At 40.6% G+C, this 22148-nt stretch overlaps 2 protein-coding genes across 5 annotated transcripts in view; both read right to left on the bottom strand.

The window, feature by feature from the left end:
- The window catches only part of cacnb4a (calcium channel, voltage-dependent, beta 4a subunit), a 34250-nt gene extending 25221 nt beyond the window's left edge, over positions 1-9029 (bottom strand). For both annotated transcript variants that reach the window (XM_023409753.2, XM_023409754.2), the window contains exons 1-2: positions 8675-9029; positions 6512-6595 (exon numbers count right to left, since the gene is read on the bottom strand). In XM_023409753.2, coding sequence (XP_023265521.1) covers positions 6512-6595; positions 8675-8737 — 147 coding nt within the window. In that variant the 5' untranslated portion in view covers positions 8738-9029. The remainder of the gene's footprint in view (positions 1-6511; positions 6596-8674) is intronic.
- A 1725-nt stretch (positions 9030-10754) lies between these two features.
- The window catches only part of stam2 (signal transducing adaptor molecule (SH3 domain and ITAM motif) 2), a 15648-nt gene continuing 4254 nt past the window's right edge, over positions 10755-22148 (bottom strand). Inside the window, exons 6-14 of one of the 3 annotated variants that reach the window (XM_087174995.1) lie at positions 19666-19774; positions 19118-19316; positions 18290-18384; positions 18024-18106; positions 17845-17932; positions 17661-17715; positions 17290-17437; positions 14911-15077; positions 10755-13612 (exon numbers count right to left, since the gene is read on the bottom strand). In XM_087174995.1, coding sequence (XP_087031121.1) covers positions 13426-13612; positions 14911-15077; positions 17290-17437; positions 17661-17715; positions 17845-17932; positions 18024-18106; positions 18290-18384; positions 19118-19316; positions 19666-19774 — 1131 coding nt within the window. In that variant the 3' untranslated portion in view covers positions 10755-13425. Of the gene's footprint in view, positions 13616-14910; positions 15078-17289; positions 17438-17660; positions 17716-17844; positions 17933-18023; positions 18107-18289; positions 18385-19117; positions 19317-19665; positions 19775-22148 lie in introns of all 3 variants that reach the window. The other 2 variants (XM_023409743.2, XM_023409745.2) reach the window with 2 other exon arrangements.

Below are 22148 nucleotides of genomic sequence, written 5' to 3'. Positions count from 1 at the left end.
GGGGTGGTGGATGGGGTCTGCAGCCTGAGAGCATCATTAAACAGCAAGCTGTGAATTCTGTGCATGGATGTGTGTGTGTGTGTGTGTGTGTTTGACGTAATCTTAAACACCCATTTGCAAAGACTGACATATAATTTCCACGCGCAGAGTCGCAGCAAAGGTCGACAGCTGAGGGATGATACTGTAAACAGGAGGCAGACCTGATGCTGCTGAGCCGCTGCTCCCTTACAACAAGTGCTAATGTCTTTACAGCTTTGTGAACGCACAGCGGCCATAAAATCAATCTATAAAACGTCTGTTACAGGGAAACTGATCATATAAGAAATCAATCAAGAAGAGCTATAGAGTTTAAGTCTAAGGTTTGACACCTTTTATGAGCAGCGTCTGTTGAATGCAATCACAGGATAATGGAGGAGCGCTAAAGCTGCTGCTGCTGTTTAACTATGTGAAACAACTCTGCATTTTATCATTTCAGCATTTTACACATTCTGGAAAAAACTCTTAGCGAAAAGTTCTAAACATTTTTTTAATTATTGTGACAGTAATATGCCTTAAGTAACCATATTTGATTCAGTTAAAGATGTTGTTAATTTGTGCTCCTAATAAAACAATAAAACAATCAGAGACTCATTGGGCAGTTGAGGGGGTAGTATGAAAAGAAATACATTAAAAAGATCTAAACGGCATTGTAAAGAGGAACCTAAACCAAAATGCATGTTTTATGTGTCTGTCTATATGTACATTTTAATTACTGTTTGTATTGTATTGTAGTATTTGTTAATTCTCTGCATGCTCCTATTACTGTTACTTTAGCTATTTGCCTTTATGCAGAGACTACAGATTAAAAATAAAGTGCACTACACCTCTTAAATACACTAAACAATAAAAATAGATAAATTAAATTAATCAAACTTCAAATTTCTGCCTCTAGGATCCAATCTAAGAGACATTGTGAGACTGTATTTTTTTGTGGTCTGAGTTGCTGCGTCTTTGAAAGAGAAAGAACAACAGCGCCCTCTCCTGACAAACCAGCAGATCCACCCACTATCAGACCATGAATCTTCATCAAACCTGCCACACCTCTCAAAACGCCTGACGGCTTCATAATCATCTATCAGATACTCTAGCGGAGACACAGAGGCGACACATCAAAGAACTGGGAGTCACTTTTTCATCAGCCACTCAGATAACGATCCGTGTCTGGAGACTTCAGCGGCTCGCGCCCCCCCCACCGGCCTCATAAAGCAAGCTCTGTATGAGTGTGTGTGGATGTCATCTATCACCATCCAGTGGTAAACATGTATACGCTTCGCACTTATTCGTCTGGCAGAAGCTTTTGTCCCAAACAAATGAGGATAGAGGAGAAAGCCTTTCAGAATAAAAGCCTCAACACTCTGTTCCACGTTGCACCTGAGACAAGTGTCACGGGGCTGCAGGTGCATGAAGTAACACGTAAGGGCTTTGTTTTTTGGAGAAAGCTAAATATAGACAAATACAGAGAGAGAGAGACAGAGACAGAGACAGAGAGAGAGGGAGACAGAGAGAGACAGAGACAGAGACAGAGAGAGTATATTAGAAGTCGGTCTAGACAAAAAAGGATCCTGCTGACATTCAGTGTTCATGAGTTTGAACACAACAAGGGCCAGCGTTGGAATCATGACTAGATGTAATGGTAGGATTTGGTTTATCGTTGAGGTTACAACAAGCCAAAAGGGGAAAACTGATAATCGATTCATCGCTTTGATCATTTGTTCGAGCAAAACTTTTTCTTTCATTAAATGTGAGGACTTGTTGTTCGTCTCTGTTTTACGCCACTGTAAACTGAACATCTTTGGGTTGAGTTTTGGTCAGACAAAACAAGCACTGTGAGACTGTGAAATAAATTAATAAGAAAATTGATAACTGATAATGAAAATAATAATTAGCTGTAGCTCAATTTTGTATGAATGTGCGGGTTTGTCACTTTTATTTTTCTCTTGCAGGAGCCCTGCAACGGTGAAAACAGCTGAGCGGCGTGGAAAGCGCAGAGGTGTTCTCTTCACGGGTGATCTTGTTAGGGGGTTACAGATTTACCCCAGAGCCACTGGAAGACTAGCGCATTGTGCCAGCGTGAGCTATGACAGCAGTGGCCGGGCCCCATCAAGTAATTCATGAATTAAAGGCTGCTGAGTTGAGCCATGTGACCTACATAAGAGGGATTAGCAGAAGAAGCCCGTCTCTTATCGCTTCCTCAGACCACAGGCTGAAAAATTAGGTTAAAAGAATTTCTCTGTTTAATGTATTGTCATTCAGATATTAAAATAAATTTTCCTGGGCGGGAGCTGTGGCATCATAAGCCTTGCTGCTCCAAAAATTTGACTTTTTAAAAATAAAAATCTGCAGGCCTTTACATTTATGCTTTGTCTCCGATTTGCATTTCAGAGAGTAGGGAATAAAACCTAGGGACCGAGGCTGTGAATATGGGCTGAGGCTTCAGTTCAGACTTTTCAAAAGAGTCTGGTGAACCACTGACCTCACCACTGCACTTCAGTTGTGGCTCAAAGTCATTTTCTGGTCAGCCTCACATGACAACACCATTACAGCCTCCACAGGATTTATTACGGAACATTCAAGTTGTAATTTGCATTAAACAAAGACGGTTTCTCATAGAACATGCTGTCTGTACAGTCTTGTACTTCTAACAAATCGTGTTTTCTTCCCTTTAAAAAGGCATTTTACTGAAGCTTCCTTGTCCTGATTTGTTCTTACGTTTTACTTATTTACTTACTGAAAAAATGACAGTCTTTGTGTTCATTTTCAAACCTGCATCGATGAACTTTGTTGGGGAAACAAAAGGCCTCAGTATTTTTCAAAATAACATGCAACATTTGAAACCTCCTTTCCCTGCAGCCGTTTTGGAGTTGAAAGGAGGGGGGGGGGGTGTGTGTGTGTGTGACTCTATAGTAACTCTATCCAATCATATGCTCTACCTGGCCAAGTTATACGTCTCTGTGACTTGTTAGCGTCAATTCTGCTTAATAAATTCACTGACTATTTGTGCTTAACATCACTTTGTCATTAAGAGTGAGATAATTCAAATGTTAAGAAAAAACTTGTACCAGTTTGTCATAACTGTAAATACCAACAACATAAATTGTAGGAAAAGAAGTTGCATAGCTGAAGCAACATTTTGGCACAGTGGAAAGATTTTTTTCCCTTGTTGAATAGATTGATTTAAGTTACATTTTGGAACTACAGGAGAAAAAATGACTCACACTCAAAGTCTTAATCATCTGTTTTCCTGCCGAGGATCCTCCCCCTGACATTCAGTTCATTGAATTTTGTCCACTTTTTTTAGATAAAGCTTTTTATCCTGCATTGTTGAGCAGGCTGTCTTCCTTTTTCTCTTTTGTTGGCACATAACCTTCAACAAGCGTATATATAAAATGTAAATTATTTTAACCATTATTCCATAGTACTTCTTATCAAAAACTCCACAAGATACAAGCTCTAACAGTTCTGCTTCAAAATGTCCAACTATTGTTGTAGGACAGGGTGGTCGACTTCCCATCCTGACAATTTCGTAGATAACGAGTTCATTTCCGAGAACAACCACATCCGAGCAAGTGCTGTATATTAGCTCTCTCAGTCAGTGAACACAAATGTGGAAACAGATAGACGGGACAGCTCTGGATTATTCCTGAGAGCAAAACATCTGCAGAGCTTTGTTGTCCTCTTTAAAAAGGTTATCCCGGAAACTGCCCGGGCATCCACTCGCATGTCGCATGGACAAACATCTGTCCATGAGGAGTAGTGCGTGTAGGTTCAGCACACCATCTGGCAGTTTCAGCTTTCTACCAGCATCTCATGACTCATACTCATCTACCATATATATATATATATATATATATATAAATAAAGAAATCAGTTAAAGTAATGTCTCTCTTTTTTGATGAGTTACTTCCTTTTCCCTTTAATGGACCGATCTGTAGAGGTCATCCCACAGATTCTGAGCTCTGACAATTTGCCACGCTCATCCTCCCTTAACTCTAATACTTGGAGCCAGTTTCAAACTTCACTTAACACTCTACGGGCACGCAACTCATCACCTCATTTTGCTCTCAAAGTCAACTCCCCAACTCAGCAGTCGTGTGAACAAATTAATATGAATAACCGTCTGTCCAGGGCTTTGTACCATTACAGCACGATTTCAAAGCACAGAACTGCTTTAAAGATTAAAAACCGAGATGTCACATCGTCAACAGGACCCAGAAATGTTCCAGAGAAGAAAAGAAAAGAGGAAAATCTGATTCTTTAAAGGCTGCATTCCTCTCAGATTTTTTCTTCTTTGATGTGAGCGTTTATAAATTGTAAAAAAATAAAAAATAAATTGTACTTTCTGCTGAAAAAGAGGAGGAGGAGGAGGAGGCGCAGTATCCCGCTCATCAACCTTCTGGACTTGACCCCCGTTGTTGAGGGGCGGCTGTTACCATAGATACACGAGGGAATCAAAGAGAGCCCACTGCTCCTCTTCTCACCTGATGACGATCACACCGGTGATGACACAAATCGTAGCGGGGGTGTTAAAGAAATCCGTGAGCGTGTAATAAGGAAAAGGAGTGAGTAAGAGCTGTTATGTGTATATTTCTCTGTCCTTCCATTTGTTTCATGTTCTCTGCCCGTGATTTGTTTTTCTTCCTTCCTGCGAGCCACATCATTAGTCCATGACAACTTCATGCAGCGGCCATTCCATAATTAATGGGCAACATCAACAGGTTACATGTACAGTACATAAACTGGGGTGTTGGTAATTAAAATACAAAGTCATTAGGAATTTAAAGGAATATTCATGAGAATCCATCATCATCATCTGGTGTTGTGCTCTGCAGTTATACTCTCTATACTGAACAGATTTACATGGGATTAAATGAAACATTAGGTAGAGAGTTCCTCAGGACTTATGCACAAAGTGACCTACATGTAATGGAAAACACAGCAGCCACAGAAACAAGCACTGACACTATCATAAATCACATCTGGCTATTAGATTTGACAAGTTGTCGTGTGCTTTTTTTTTTAGCGTGTCCACGTGAAAAAGCCTCCGACCGCGCTCATTTTGATTTGACATTACTTTATCTCCTAAGAGAGACACGTGGCGTTGGCAAAGGCCAGCACCTGTCTCTTATACACATCTCAGTTCCCTTGGTAACTTGTTAGCGGGATGTCAAAGTCCAGGGTAAGTCCTCCTGTATTATGAATTACAGAAGGGACTTAATACAGGAAACCAATTTGAATTTGTTTCACAGTGGCACATATAAAAGAAGGCGGCAGCAAGTGCATTCAAACAGCTGCCTGACCCTGTCCTCATGAATTATACATGGCTGGTATAGACGCCTCATAAGCCGCTGAGCAGGCTGACTGAATTCCCAGGCTGATACAAATCAAGGCCATTGATTCCCCTAAACTACAGCAGAGGCCAAAAGTTGTCATCTTGGCAAAGTATGGCCTGATGTCATTGTCCTTTGTTCACTTTTCACTTGACATTAGAGCCGAACTTTTTTTATGGGTAAGACGACTAAAAGTTTCGGAGTGATGGATTGAGGTCAGAAACCAGCCGTGGGATACTGGTGCCAGACTATTCACTTTGTCAAGTCTCGCAAAAATATGAGGAGGAATTTCAACAGGCATTTTCTTCACACAACAAATCTCCAAACGTGCTCAGCATTTACTGGGACTCAGTCACTAGTGTTGATTGACTAATGGATACGGCTCGTCACAGTCGTTCCCACAAAAAATGGTCAGAAGTTTCAACCGTATTGTTCAAACACTTTAAAAAGTTGTGTTTCCTGCTGCGAGAGGAAACTGTTTGGCGCAGATTACAGAAAACGGGGTCCTCTGGTGGCGAGGGAAGCTCAGACTACGCTTCCGCTAACGGAAAGAAAAACACAAATACGGCAAATTCAATACGAGAAGTTCTATATTGTCAGACTTTCATCGGTCAGCTGTACCTGCAGTGTACGTGGTATTGCTAATATTAGCCAGTTTTAGCTCAGTGCCGCCATTTTTAGCTGATTGCAGGTATTTTTTTAATCAATGTATGTCAGCCAATATTTAATAACTAAAAACAGATTGCAGCACCGAACAGTCAAATTTACAAAAAATAAATAAAAAATTGTCTCCAGCCATTTTCAAAACAGTGTCACCAATACATAGTTTGTCTATCGAAGAACAACTGTAAGAAATCCCTCTCAGTACATTTCTACAAATTTAATCCATATTTATCAAAAATGATTGTGTGTTTATGTTAAAAATACACATTGCACAATATATCGTTATAAGATTTCTTAAACTCTCAGATCGATTTCAGCCTCAAAATTCCTGTATCAGTCGGGGTTCCCATACTCAGCTGCTCTGGGAGCTGACATCACAGTAAAAGTTGATATGGGTGCCATGTTTAAATATACTGGATGTTAGTCATCTTGAAAGCACCTCAGAGCTCCAGGTTTTTAAAGTGCTTGGCTGCACGTCCTACCTGTCTGAGGATGAAGCTGGTGGAGGTGGTGCTGCCGTCGGACCTCTTCAGTCGGCTGCGCCTGGAGTAAGTCCCTCTGTTTGCCTGGTGAGGTCATAACAAGCACAAATTAAATCTTCTCTTGCACTCTCTTTACGACCCTTTCATTGTTGTATCTTCACTATGGTTATCCCTCACTCTCTTCCTGCACTCACTCAACGGCACCTTCCTTCCAGCAAACCCCATTAAAACCAGCATCTAGGCCCCTGGGTTGACAGGGCTCTGGCTCTTTCCAGCTGCCTCTCGTCCTCTGTGATGACCTGATTATATGAAGTCAATCTGTTACTACTTCATCGGATTGCCATACCAAAATCCATAATACATTTCTTTTGCATGAACACGGCCGGGCTGCACAGATTCGCTTCTTTCTGACCCAATTTCATAGGCAGCCGATTTGTTTCGGTGCACGGTGGTAACACTTCATCTGATATGCACGGGAGGGTGAAATATGATAGATGACGTCTCAGCTTTTCTAATGCTGTGTGTGTGTGTGTGTGTGTGTGTGTGTGTGTGTGTGTGTGTGTGTGGCATCCTGTCCTCCTGTGACACTGGGGGGCATCCAGGATAAAGCTGATGCTTCAAACCTTCCAAACCTCCAAAAAACTGAACGCTGCCTACTTGGCTAACTTTCTTTTTTTCCACTGTCAATTAATCTGCTGGTTATTTTCCCAAGATTAACCACGGGTACTCAAGGTCTAAATCTTTGGTTTTAGCTCTACTAATGTACAGTACATTACTAGGCACTACGACTGTACAATATACGGTCAATGAGGATGATATGATGATACATATAAATTATCAGACAAGCCTGAATTCTTTCTTGCATTGCAACAGCTGCATTTGCAACATCCCATCAAATGAGAACGAGAGACAAAGATACTTATATTTAACTTAACATTACAATCACAAAATTCTATGTACATTTGATCAGGGCTTAAAGGACATATTCAATTTTAGGATGGACTGGTTCACAATAGAGTGCTTCAGTCTAACCTTATTATATGTTGGAACCCTGTATCTCTGGTTTGATGGTAACAGTTTGTATTCACTGATCCAACATTGTTGGCCAGCCTCAATATGTTATGATGATAATCTGATTCATAGAGTTTCTAAAGTGAATGGGCTACAATCTTTGAGCAGACTCTTATATGGTGGAAGAATTTTGACTTTCAATACATTTAAGAGCTTTAGTTCAGTCTGTTTTTTCAGGATGTTGTGATGTGTTCTGTGTATCACCTTTCATCTTTGCTTCATGATTTATGTAACACTGCAATTTCCCTAGGGGACTCTATCTGTCAGTCTATTAGGGTTGGGCATTGTGGCGATATGTTTCATGAGATGATATGAATCCATACTGTCAATATATTTTGCCATACCTTGTTTGTAGCGTTGCCTACCTGTTCAGTGTTTCTGGTAACGTTTTGACACTGTGGCAAATATTAGAGATCAATAAGTGGATCTGATTTATGGCTATACTGAATTTTTAACGGTTTTTGCATCAATATGATGGCATCCCTTGATCTATCGGATATTTAAATTGCTGGATTAACCAAAATCATCTGACCAACTTCAAAGCAGAATGTGTCTGCTACACTGAAGGACAATAACATGTACATCAGCAAAAGAAGAAGAAGAAGATGTGAAATTAGAGCCTTGTTCAGTTTGTCAGCTCTGTGGGGTAAATTCTGTTACAGTGCTAAAAATCAATTATTCCTCTGGAAAAGTGACCCGGGCCACCTCATACATCAGAGTGGAGTTCCATCAGAAAATGATTAATAATTAAGCACACAATTTAATTTCTTTTTGAATAAATCAAATTCTCACCACACTGCAGGACCTGTGCCTCTGTCTGACTAATGACCCCTCAGGGGCTCATTAGGAATTATGACAAATGTACAGAGAGCAGTATAATTAAGTTTAGTGTGTCCGTGGGTTTCAAATTTTCAATGTTGCATGTTATATTAGGAGTGCTAGTATTCTCCTATAATTAATTTTTTCTGTTAAAATTATTATTCTTATTCGTATTATTATGGGATATTTGTATGTGTTGTTGCATCAGTGAAATAACTGGAAGAGAAGAGAAAAGAGGAGGCCTCGGTGTTTCAGATGTTTTTTTTCTCCTACCTGAAACACGGGCTTCTGCATCCCGTCTCCTATCCCGTGCCGGGTGTAGATGTGCCGGGACATTTCAGCCAGTTCATCGGTCCAGGGCGGAGGCTGACGCTCGTTGCCGCTCCACTGGAACTGCGGCTCCGGTGGCGGACAGTGAATCGCAGGCTCCAGCTTTGCTTCGGTTCACGACAACAGAAGAGAAGAAGACGGTACCGGCTGTTGAGCTCCGTTCCCCGCTGAAGATGCGTCCTACCTCTGCAGCAGATCTGCACAGCTGAAGCCCGTGTATACTGGAGATACTAACCCTCCCCCTCTCTACTCCCCTCACACTGGACCAGAGTAGTGCTGCGTTCACGGACGACTCAGAATCTCAGAATTTCAGCTTTGAGGCTTGAGATGCTTAGATAAACAACAAACAGGAAAATCAAAGTATTTTCTCCAGAAGTAGACATCAACCTAAAACTTGGTTTGAGTGAAATGTTGTACTAGTCCATACGTGAGAATTCACTTCAAATTCAACTTCTAAAGTTTAGCAGCTAATGCTAAACCAGCATTAGCAGGCCGGCATTAGCTGTTGTAGTTCTAAAGTTTTTGGATCATAAGGCTAGCGAAACTTTTAAGATTTGGACATTATACGGCTGGCATTAGCAGCCACGTTAGTAAATTTCAAAGGTAACATTTACTAACCTTTGGGTTAATTGCTGCTAACCTTTGGATCTTATAACTACAAAGCTCCAGCCCCCGGTAACCTCTGAATATTACAAGCCTAGCTTTAGCTAATAACTCTTGAACGAAGGCTAGCATTAATAAACATTACACATTGTTGCAGATTACATTAGCTGCTCATTTCGGTCCTCATAAATTTAATAGTAAGATAAAATAAAAACATCTCACTGACGTGTAATTAACATTTGGGGACCAACATGGTTGAGAGTTTACAAAATGCAGAGACCAAGAAGCGGTTTCCGGCCTTGGGGACGAGATGATGACGTACCAGACCTTCACCTTATTTCAGGCCACGCCATCGAATCTCCCACCTGTAAATCTCTCTAGCATAAGGTGTGTTGTATATCATTTAAATTTGTAATTATGCACAACCCGTTTTGACAGAAAAAGTGTGAAATGTCATTAAATGCACATTTACAGTGACCTCTCTCTGTGTAGTGTGTGGTTGCATGATTATGAGATTATTATGAAAGGTTAGGGTAAGCGTAGACGTGTCTGATGTTGGATGTTGGACTTTACGAGGAGCGTTTGAAGGCAACGTAAACACTTCTTCACTGTACTGGTCATAAAGAGTTATTATGTGATAAGAAAAAAAAACGTCATTAATCATCAAATACTGTCCCACTACAACAACTGTAGGCTTTAAAGGAATCCAAACAAAATCCTAAAAGAAGGGGAATGGTGTGAATATCAAACAGTTCCTATGATGATGATTGGTAACTAAAAAGTATCTTTATGGTAAATAGACCATAATTTAATATATACAAAATATATCTACACATTTTTATATACATTTGTAGCCCAACACAATCAGTTTTGACTGATTAAGTTCTGTATTCTTCACTTAAAAAAATAAAACAGGCCAGTTTTATCTCAGCAAACCCACCAGGACAAACAACAGATGATAAAATCTCCTCAGTTATCCTCAGCAGACCGAGTTACCAGCTGTGCTGTTTTCAGACAATCCTGCTGGAGGACTGTGGAAAGCCTTTGTATTGTGTACGTAGCCTGGAGAACAGCCTGTGGTGTCTGGCCTTGAACATTTAATTTAGTTAATTTAGTTTTTACCACCACTTTGCCACCAGAATAACACTGGCATTCAAAGGATCTCCAGTGCATCTATTTGGAAAGAAAAGAGCAGAAACTATAAAAAGCCCACGTTAGATGAACAAACCATGTCTTCTGGGTAATGATCATTTTATTTGGTTTATTCATCATGCTCAGCTGGTGACGTGTGCAGGGAACAGGAGAAGCTAATTAGGTGGACAGTTACTATTTTAATCATGTTCATTTTAATTGTATAAATGTAATTACTTCAAGGCATCCAAAGGAAATGTAGGAGAAAAAAAAAAACACCACTCATCAACACAGGTCATTTTTTTTATTTCAAAGAATATTTATATGTTTGCTCTGTTACAAAAGCAGTTTCAAAATTCTAGATAGAGGAATTTTTCCTGGAATATTTTAAATATACAGAATTATACATATCGAGCGGATTCTGAGACTGAAGTTACTCGCCAAAGCTGTATCCGTGTCATTCTTTGATTTCTACAGAAAAACAAGGCATCCAGTGGTAAATAAATGTTTACAAAGCTAAGGTGCAAAGTCAATGCCACTGACAAAACCAGGTATTTTACAATCTAATATACAGTGCCTTTAATATGAGGCGCGTAAAGGAAATATAGACAGTTCTGGCTAAAATTACAACTACGGAGCCACTGCAACAGAACTGTCGATTCTATGAAAGCTGCTCCTTAATTTTAACCCAAAATGTGAAGAAATAACAACAGTAGGTTAAAAACAAGTCTCACTTCGCTTTCTTCATATTAACAAGAACAAACGATTTCTGAACCTTTTCAAAATTTTGTTCCATTTACATTTTGCCTCGACATTAAAAGTAAAAGCAACAATCATAAGTAGAAACAATCATTACACATTCCGCAACCATGTAAATTACACACGTATGACGCCTCAATATATATAAATCAAAATACAGGCAACATCATTGGCCAGTTTGAAATTGAAGTATATTGACATGAAACATCTCAGTATTGTGCACTTGCATAAAACATAGACTCCTAACAGATGATGCTAAATGGAAGAGACCCCACAGATGAAGATTAGAGGCAGGAAGGTACAGATGTAATAATCATGAACAGATGCGTCATTTCATCAGATTGATAAACACATAAAGATCCAACTAACTACTTCTCAGTTCCTCCTAAAAATCTGACGATCCGAAAAATCAGTGTCATTTTACGAGCAAGCCCTCAAGACAGATACAAGCACGCAGAAAAAAAAAACCATACCTGTGCACACATACATAGACACACACACACACACACACACACACACACACACACACACACACACAAAATGTCATCTTAAATATCTCAAATGCAACCACAGAATGCATTACAAGGCAGTGAGTTTATGGGAAAGCAAAGTTTAAACCATTTACACAAATCTAACTGTTAACATAACAGATCGGCTACAGTCATGAATGCTGGTGAGGGAGAAAAATAGTGAAGCTCCTGGCTTTCAAATAACTGCACACTGCGAGCACCTGCGACCTGTCCCCACAGATTTAATAAGTGCTGACTTTGCAGAAACACGAGCTCCCACATGAGCCCAGAATGTTTCAGTCATTCGGTGCAAACAGCACCAAAGGACAAAGAGATAGTCAGATTACACTGTACCTGCCTTCAGAGGAGTTCACCTACACGTTTAAAAACACAGATGGTAATTAAAAACTAAAAGAGAAATAACATTTTTAGGCCATGTTCACATTAACGCAGATAACTGACTCTATTTATTCTTCTTATGGATGGGTTAGATTGTAGGAATGAATTGCCCTTCTGGGATTAATAAAGTATTCTGAATCTGAATCTGAGATAAATTGGAAAACGCCACTGAGGTGTTTAACGGTGTTCAACCCACACTAGTGTATCCCAGCAGAACAGCTCGGTCTTCCTTGTCCACACTACACCGCAAGTCTGGTGTTTCCAATTCTACTGACTTAGGAAAACGCACTTGAAAAGTTGCGTTTTTGTCGGCACTGCAGGCTGTCGATACCTGACACGTTTCAGCCGTGTTTGTCGGCCTTCTGTCTCACAAGCAGCTGACAGAACAGATATGCTTCAGTTTTGATCAATACACCGGCCTAAATCAGCCATGTGTAAAGGCTCGAGTGAAGGCTCGCGTTTTACTTTCAGAGAAATGTCTTGGTCTATTTTATTCTGACTTGTGCATGAAATTACATTGATCTTGCATTAGGCTATACTGGGTGCCAAAACACATCTAGTTCACAGTCGTACTGTGGCTGAAAACGTCCGGTGTTGGACCTTGACAGAGGACTGCACAGCCACTCTAAAGAAGGTCGTGTGAACAGAAGGCCAGAGAGAGAAAGAAGCATTTTTTCCACATTTATCTACATTAGTGTGGACATGGTCTGACCCTCTGTTACTTCAGAAGATGACATGTTGCATGGACAGCTCAGCAATAGTTTATATGGGAGTAGTATTGTGTTGAACAGTCGATTGTGATATGCTCATTTCCATAAATTAGAAAAATAATGGCTCACTGGCTGTGCTGATGAGCAAACCCAACTCTTCTTCTGTGTTGACCTGTGACGTTTGTGAAAAGCAGCGCCGCTTTCAGTCAACCCGGAAAAAAGAAGTAGAGGACAGGAGGAAAAAAAAAAAAAAAAACCCCTGGCGCCATGTTTAGCCCCACATCCAGTAGCCGAGTCCTGACTCAGTTGCACGGCAGACCTGCGTTATACACACACACACCTCGGTTATTTCAACTATTCTGGGGTGTTTTCAGTCCAGCACGACAGGCACAAAAACGGCCAAAGGAATGATCCTGAAGCAGTTAACAAACACACACACACACACAAATACACACACACACACACACACACACACACACACACACACACACACACACACACACAGTAAGCCAAATGAACACATAGCCAGCAACTGAAATATCTGAGGTGTGAATTCGTGTCAGGTCTGCTGTCAGTTGGAGTTTTACAGCAGAGGCTGTTGATAATACACCGCCTGCTGCTGCTGAGGAGCCTGGTGAGGTGGAGCAGCCACAGGATAGGACACAGGAGGCATGCTAGGGTTGTGATAGGTCGACATGTCCATGGCCACGCCCGCCTGGGGTGGGTAAGAAGCTCCAGCAGCTTGGTTGATGTACTGAGTGTTTATAGCACTGCTGTGAAGAAAATAAAGATGTGACACTTAGTACCAACAGAAAATATGGAAACCGAGTCTCAACATGTGGAAATGATAATCTCTTCTTTGCCCTCCGTTTGCATGACAAAAGGAACTATATTCAAAATCATACACAATGCAAATAAACCAGCTATACAATAAAATCCAGGGCTGGGAAAGGCTCAATCCTCTAGAATCCTTCAGTCAAACACTCTTGTGATTTCAAGCTCCTCCTCATTAAAATCAAACTAAATTTGCTGAATGTTTTTGTTTTTCTGATCTAACAGAATAATAACACAGTTCATTGCACTAAACAACATTTGCCATAATGTGGCACATGCAGTTATTGCAAAATTATTCAAATTAACATCATGATACTAATTTCGGCCCTAATACAATCAATATTAGATTTAAAGCTGTGACTTTCTCTGTGACACGCTCCAGGAATAAATATGATGAGGATCAGACAAAGTAATCAGTGTTAACAATCACTGGTACCTGTACACCAATCATCCATCCTTTTTTTCCTGCTCATGTGCTTATATCTTTTTTTGGATAAGTGACAAAAAAGCCACTTTTATAGTCTTTGAAAAAAAGCTGAATAAGCGGAGAGGTGGAGAAAGCAACTGTACATAAAAGGCAATCTGTGTTAAGCTTTTGTAGGACTGTTTACAGGAACATGGATCACTTTGTTTTTTATCATTTCTTGAATGTTGATTATAGACTGACTCACATTAAAATGTTACCCAGTAGTTATACTGGTTATACTGGCTGCATACTGCTGCTTCAATTTCATATGATTGTTCAAGAGGTGGGGTTATTATGTTAGTTGTGATTTCCTGTGCGGGAAATTGATTTACATGATGCTATTCCCCCCAAAAGCAACAAAACATACTCTATTATTATAATGAATAGTTATGCAAAAACAACTTTGTGTTAATCCCATTTGGGAAGCCAGTTCCAATTTACTTTAATTTTCTCTAATATGATAACTTAATACATAATCAATGTCACTGACCATTTTTATCCAACACTTCAATTTTACCCTAAACTTCAAAAAAACCTCTTAGTGAAAACAAACACACAGTAGCAAAAACACAATTTCATAAAACCTCCCCACCTCTCTCTGTGTCCTCTTATCTTCCCATTATTCAAAACTAGTAGCTTGTTAATGCCAAAGGTGTGAGGTGTCCGCCAGCTTTATTGGTCACATGACATGAACTTTGTCATTATTTGTCTATGGAGTGTCTCTGCAGCGTTCCCTCTCTGACAGCCGTACAAGGGCTGCTTCCTTACCTCATGTAGGGAGGTTGAACAGCTTGGCTGTTGGGTGGGGCGGAGACGTTGGGGGGCAGTGAATGCAGTTGTCCGGACTGGTCGCTGGGCAGATTGTAAGGCTGTGTGGCAGGAACCTGGGGCATCGCTGGAGGCAGATAGGGAGCGCCGGCTGGCCCCATGTAGCCCTGAGCAGACAAGAGGGAAGGACAGTTTTAAAATACAGTTCTTCCTCATTCAGAAGGTGCAGAAAGGCTGTGCTGTCAATCATTCACCCGTCTACTGAGCTATCAACAGATCGAGAGTAACGAGGGAACCAAGTGTCAAATATAACTTGGCATCATTAACATTAATCAGTGTTTTAAGGAAAGGATAAAATAGCCAGCCTCTAGAATAAAGGATGCTGCACCTCCAACACAGAAATTTCAGAATAAAAGTACACAAAAAAAAACAAACTACCAAGCAAACAATCATACAGCAGAGAAATAAATGGTATTTAAAATGAAAAGTATTATTAGATTTCATGCCTGGTGTTATTTCTTGGCTGGATACAGTGACTTCAGACTCAAGAAAGACAGTAGGAAGTCACTGCGCCCGACCAAGAAATAGTTTGGAACATGTTGTAAAACCACAACATGTTGTTTATTTTGTTTGTTTTTTCCAGGTTAAACAAATTAGACTTAATGTGCTATTTAGTGAGCGTCAGCAGCACGGGCAAGTGTATTTTGTCCAGCCAGGGCAGCCATTTTACCCTGTTTCCAGTCTTTATGCTAAGCTAATGGTTGCTTTATATTTAACATACAGACATGACGGTGGTATCTCTCTACCTCTTGGCAAGAAAACAAATAAGTGTATTTCCCAGATGTTAAACTCTTCCTAAACCTGGAGTAAAATTACAATATTATAAAATTCAACCCCCTCAGATGCAAGTTTATAAATCCACAGAATTTCTTTCCATTTCCTCAGAAAGTTAATATCATCTCCCCGTCTCTAGGTCGACCCTGGCAATACTAATAAAAGAGAAGTCCATCACTGAATAAAATATCTGGCTACTGGGAGTTCGATACAGAATGAGAGATACAAAACACTGATGGGTGAAGTGTAGATTAATCCAGTAAGGTGCTGTTGCTGTATTATTTCTAACACATTCAAAAGATGACAGAGCACAGCTGCTGCTTTGGAAGATGATATAAATATGAATAGTATCAGGATTTTATTTTTGTAAGTACTCATGTGTGACAGAAGAACAACCTGGCAGTGCTGTGCAAAAACAAAAAAACAAGAGCTGCACTCTGGTGGTGGCCTGCCCAGTGAAGTGGACATTTTTCCAAATCTCCGAGGAGAGACAGTGACATCAGTCATTAGAGAAAACAGCCACTACCAAGGAAACCCAGGCAGCCTGCGACTCTCCAGGGAGGAAAACAAAAACAAAAAAGGCTGACTGAATGTCAAGCTATCGAGTCCAAGAAGCAAAACCAAGACAAACACACCAAACTAGGGTGTAAGAAACACAACATGAGAATAAACATTTAAAGTATAACCACTTGACTGCTCTGAATGATTTTCCTCTGCATTCGTCCTCTGTTATCCCCATGAGAAAGAGAAAAACATCAGATCGAGAGATCAATAGAATCAATAGAGAAGAGTGGGAGTCTACACAGTGTCGACACTCAATTACGCACAGTAATCGTGGGTGGGTATGCTGGTAGTTAACACACTCTAACACTTTAACAGAGAAAATGTCCAGATTTGAATCCTCTATCTATTTGAATCCAACCTCAAATTATGTATGAGTCTTTATTGACTCAGCGTGCTTCACAGGTCAGAGAGAAAATGATTACAGTGAACCCACAAGAGTCCTGAATGATTTGTTTTGGTGACCAAGCACGCCTGAGTTCAGTGTATTAATCCTAAAGAGAAATTAAGGACATTCATTTGCAAGCCTCAATTCAGCATCATGCTCATAATTGATCTGTCTTTTAGACTGGAGACACAACTACCTACAGTTTCTGCGGTTCAGTTAAATTGAACACTTTCCCAACCATCGACTGCAACTTTTTGGATTTCGTCAAATCCAAAACAAAATTCTTACCTAAGTGTCTTAAACCAGCTCTCATCTTGATTACTTTATGATGGATGCCCATGTAAACTCTATTTATCACATGAACCTGCCCCCCCGCCCTTGTCATTTTGTGCTTTGTCTTGTGTCCTTTTCATTTGGTTGTGTGCTTCTGTTTTGTGATTGTTTTACTGATTCGTAGGCGTGTCGTTTCAACGTCCTTAGAGACAGCGAGTCCCTCATTCTGATAAAAGCTGCATAAATGAAATATTTAAATGAACAAGGATTAAATCATTCTTAAGGTGAGGTTTCGAGGGGAAGGTTTAGTGCATTTTTCTCACCTGCATGGCCACAGCTGAGCCGGCTGGCGCATACTGCTGCTGCATCTTGGAGTAGGACGAGTAGAACGGAGCCTCGTTCATGAGCTTGTTGTAAAGCTCCAGGGCCTCCAAAACTTTCACATTCAGCTCTGACAACTCTGAGTGCTTCCTGCAACACAGAGAGAGACATTAGTAGAACGGTCCTTGTAGAGTATAGCTTTTCTAACTGAAGCTGCTCCACCATGGTCCTCTGAAGTCTCGCTATCTTTATCTTAAGCCTCACAGCAGCTCGAATGGATGTTAGATAATGACAGACACCTAGCTGGGAATTTAACGAATCAGTATAATTCTGATAATCATAGTAGTAATAGTTCACATCTATGACACAGTACCTGTCAATCTCCTCCAGCTTCTCATCAATCATCGGGTTCATCTGTTCACATGCGCCTGTTCAATCAGATATTTACAGTTAGGGAGAGTCACAGAAACAGAGTTAGGAAACAGCAGTATAGCTAAGACCCACTGCAGTTGTCACAGGCAGAGCGACTAAATTTACACCAGCATTAAGGTTTATACCCTCCAGCTGGAGCAGCTCTAGGGAGTCCGGAGCCGGATCTGCAGGGTCTGCATTCTGCAGCAGTGCCAACGTCCTGTCCATCTTCCCCTGCAGACAGAAGGGAGCAGGTTTGGGTCGGTGGTTTGATTGAGAGGTTATTTGGGTTTGGAAATTAATGTCCACTGAGGAAATGCAGTACCTCGTCTATGAAGACAGGCTCGGGCTCAACTTTGGGTTCCAGGCTTGTCTCCTCAGGGCTGGCTGTCTTTTCAACACAAGTCACTGTAGAGGAAAAGGTAAAGTTCGATCAGCAGTTCTGAAACTAATTTCCTCCAAGTTGAAATCAGACAGATGAAGAGGATAAACCTTTCTAAAAAGGTACAGAACTTAGGCCAGAAAAAAAAGAGTGTGTGAAGCTGAAGGGACAATAATGTTAATTTTCTGATGCTGTAAAAAAATACCTACCCGTCTCTGGCTCAGCATTCAGATTGGTTGTGACAAAGTTGGAGGGGAAAAGTCCCACTCCTCTGTGGTTCTCTCCTTTCCACCAGTTTGGATCGCTGTAAACAAAACCATGAAACAGGAACAAACATCAATGCATGAGCCACACTGAGCATCTGGCTAAGGTTCACACCAGTCACAGCCATCACCGTATAAAATGTTGGATTAAATAAAAATGAATTTTCAACTTATCATATCTGGGGCTGCTCTGCTAAAGTCAGTTATTAAATCGGTTATACAGAGCTTTTTCAGGATATTAAAAATCTCGGAGTGTGTTCCTGGCTTTATTTGTGGAACAGACTTTGCCTGGGTATTTGAATAAATCTACAGTATGTGGAGCACATGCACACTGTAAATCAGGCGGGCTGTATAAAGTAATGTGTTCTTTTAAGTAAACAAGAACATAAATTAATACTTTATTTTTCACAGATGTTGGCTATGACGACCAACAAGAGGAAATCTGAGTTGATCATATCACTCAACAAAAAAAAAAAAAAACGATTTATCTCCTGTATTAAAATTCTGTGAGAATGTTAAGATTCATATTTCTTGATGCATCTTGCACATGGAAAACAAACCCTGGGACATTATGAAGTGTCTAAAAGTGGGATTTATTGCACAGGTCTTATATTAGATGCATGTAGCTGAAGAGGTAAATAAAACATGCTATGATGCATGTCTGCATTTCACAGTCTGAACAGTCTGCCACACCAGTGACCTTTTACTCTAAAACTGGTATTTTCGAGGATAAAGCGAAGCTGACTCCTGATTGGACGTGCTCTGAAACCGTACCTGTCATCCAAAACCAGAATAACTTCTCCGGTTTTGAAGGTCAACTCATTATCTTCGGCCGCTTCAAAGTCGTACAGCGCTCGCACCTTCCGGACCTCCTGCCCCCCTCCACCATTGGTGTAGTTTGGGGGGTCGGAGGTCACGGTCAGGGGCCGTGTCTCTGCCTGCTGCTTCTGCTCCTGCAAGGACAGCTCGATTGCTGCAGGAGTGAACAGAGCGGCGTGAACAGAAGAGAAGTGGAAAGGAGAAATGAGTATTTGTCAAATGTCCAACACATATGGGCTTGGCACAGACACGGGATTCATCACTTATTTATTTTATTTTTATTTCAAGAATAGAAACCGTTCTCAGAAGAGTGATTAAAGGAAGTACAACAACCCTTTGAAGTATGGGAACGTGAAATCTAGTCGATAATCAATTTACACTGTTCTACAATTTATAAAAAGGAGTATTTTTCTGAATATTGGTGCAAACTGAAAATCATTAGCCTCAAAAACACAGCACAGAAGTTGGAAATTCTGTATCTGTTGTAAAAAAATTATGCTTACATAAAGATGAGTGTAGAGCTGAATCATGGCATTTCACTTTACCTTTGGCCAGGTCGTCATCATCCAGTGCTTTGCTGGCAGCAGGTGTGCTGACCTTTGTGGTAGACCCCTGTGGTCAATATAGAAAAATAAGGTCACGTCTGTGTGTGTGTGTGTGTGTGTGTGTGTGTGTGTTTGTGTCTGTATACATACAGCAGGGAGTGAGACTGACAGATTTAAGACTACAAGTGAAAAACTGATTTCCAGTGCCTGCAGTGCCACCTGCAGTTCATGCTGGGGACTACACGTTGGTCAGAAACGTGGCTCTGGCCTTCAGACAGAAACACTCCACACAGCTGTCCCATTATTTTTTTGTCCAGGGTGACATGAAGCAGCTCTCATGACATGGCGATTAGGTCAAAGTGGACGAAACAGGTCAACTGGACATCACTGTCAGCTAAACAATAACGCCTGACAGTCAAATATTCACAGTGGGTGAGCTGAAGCTTAATACTGTCTGTTGGTGGAATGGAAAGTATTACAAAGGCTGCTTCAGTACAGTGTAAAGAAAATCTAACATCCCAGGAGATTTACAGATTTACAGGGTCCTGAATGCAAGCTGTCATTTACAGGGAATTCACTCACTTTTGGATCCTTCCAACAACTACACTGACATCAGTGTTTGATTAAGTGTGGATTTTATTGTGGCTGAAAAATAGCCAAGGTCGAGTCTAAAAAGATTTTTAAGTTTTAAAACAAGGGAAAAAAACATATGCTCCCTGAACCAGGCCAGACTTATAGTTGAAAATGTTTTTTATATGTTATAGTGCCCAAGAGCCCAAAAGTATCAACTGCAATTGCCTTAAACCCACTGGTAATAATCAGAGAATTACAGAGCACCAGCAAATACACAAGTAACAGATGTGAGGAGGCAAGTGCGAGTAAAGCATAGAAACAGTTGAAAGTGTGATCTGTAGGTGGACATTAAAACTGTTTGTGCCGATTGGGTGGAGTTGTCATTCCACATGAAACTAGCGCACACACCTGCTCATGCCACTTATGATGACTCTAGCAGACTGTGCAGCCAGAAAACTAAATGCAACGTGTACCAACCAGCAGGTAAACAACAGGGACCGGGAGACTCATTTGTTTTACATGGCTTGATAGCAATCCAATCAAAACATGCTGGAAAGCATCCTGTCTAAAGAATGACCTTAAAGTGCAGTGGGAATAATCGGTAAAGGTAAATGCTAGGAAGCAATGCCACAGCTTGAGTCACATTACCTGCTGCTGTTTGCACATCAGCTGATGGAGATTAAATGTCATACCTGCTGCCATATGTGCCACCTGCTCTCCATTAGAGCAGGTTTCCCAACCCTTCCCACAACACAATAGGCAGCACACCGCCACCGCCAAACGTAAGAAAGTGAGAATAAAGGAGCAAATTAAATTCCATGTTCTGACTTGTCTGTTTATACTGTAAACGGATCAAATTCAGTGGCCACTTCCTTAGATACACCTCCAAAAACCAATGAAATCCACTCAACATAATGCAGTCTAGTTCAACACCGATACAAACGACGACCTCAATAATAAACATATAGTTAAATTTATACCTCTCTGACAGTGTCAATCAAAACTGGACATTATTATCTTTGAAAAGGTAGAACGTTACACAACAGAAGTAGCTACTGAGTGTATTTATCTACATTAAAAGGAGGGTTAACACGCTGATCTGCAGTATGAATGAACCCCAGTCTTCTCCACCTGCATCAGAACCTGCTCTCCCTGTTATTCAGCCAGATTAACACAGAGACCTTGTTTATTATTTACCTGTAAAGAGGGAACCAGGGCTCGTGCATGCTAGGAAATTTGTTTTAAACAAATTCAGTGCACACAAAAATTGACTGCAAGTATGAGAAAAAAGAAAGATGAAAGATGTTCTGTATCATGAATCTCGATAGACGCAGTTTGTGGTCATGTTTAACTTTTCATTTGTCTTTTCACTTTTTAAATAAACTCTGGAAAGTGACAAATTCAGATCATTCAACGTCTAAAGAAGCAAACACAAAAAGCTGTCAGCCACAGAGAGGATATTAAAATATCATAACTGATATAATTGTAGGTCAACTTGCTTTACGACAACCCGAGAGCAAGGTCCACTTCAACCGCTGACACAGATAAGGTGGTGACATAATGAATCACACAGACAATAGAACAGAAACCATAAGGAGCAGCTCCGTCCACTCCAATCAGAAAAGTCCTGACCTTGGGACATACACACACAAATATCCACAGAATTATGTGAAATATGTGAAGAGGAAATTCCACTGTAAGCTCCTGCCTTACAAACACAGACGGACGCGCTCCACTCGAGCTGTACCTTCACACTCGTAAGACAGCGGTCTGCAGGGAAACCATAATAACAGCCTGGAGCGAGACAACAAGTATCCACACACACTTATTATGTTGTTATCATGCATGTGGACTGCTGTAACCATAAT

This window comes from Seriola lalandi, unplaced genomic scaffold (genome assembly GCF_002814215.2).
Source record: "Seriola lalandi dorsalis isolate HSWRI2012SDOR001 ecotype SW California unplaced genomic scaffold, Sedor1 jcf7180002054406, whole genome shotgun sequence".
NCBI lineage: Eukaryota > Metazoa > Chordata > Actinopteri > Carangiformes > Carangidae > Seriola > Seriola lalandi.
Note: the sequence above shows the minus strand (reverse complement) of the source record. Positions and strands in the feature narration are given on the sequence as shown.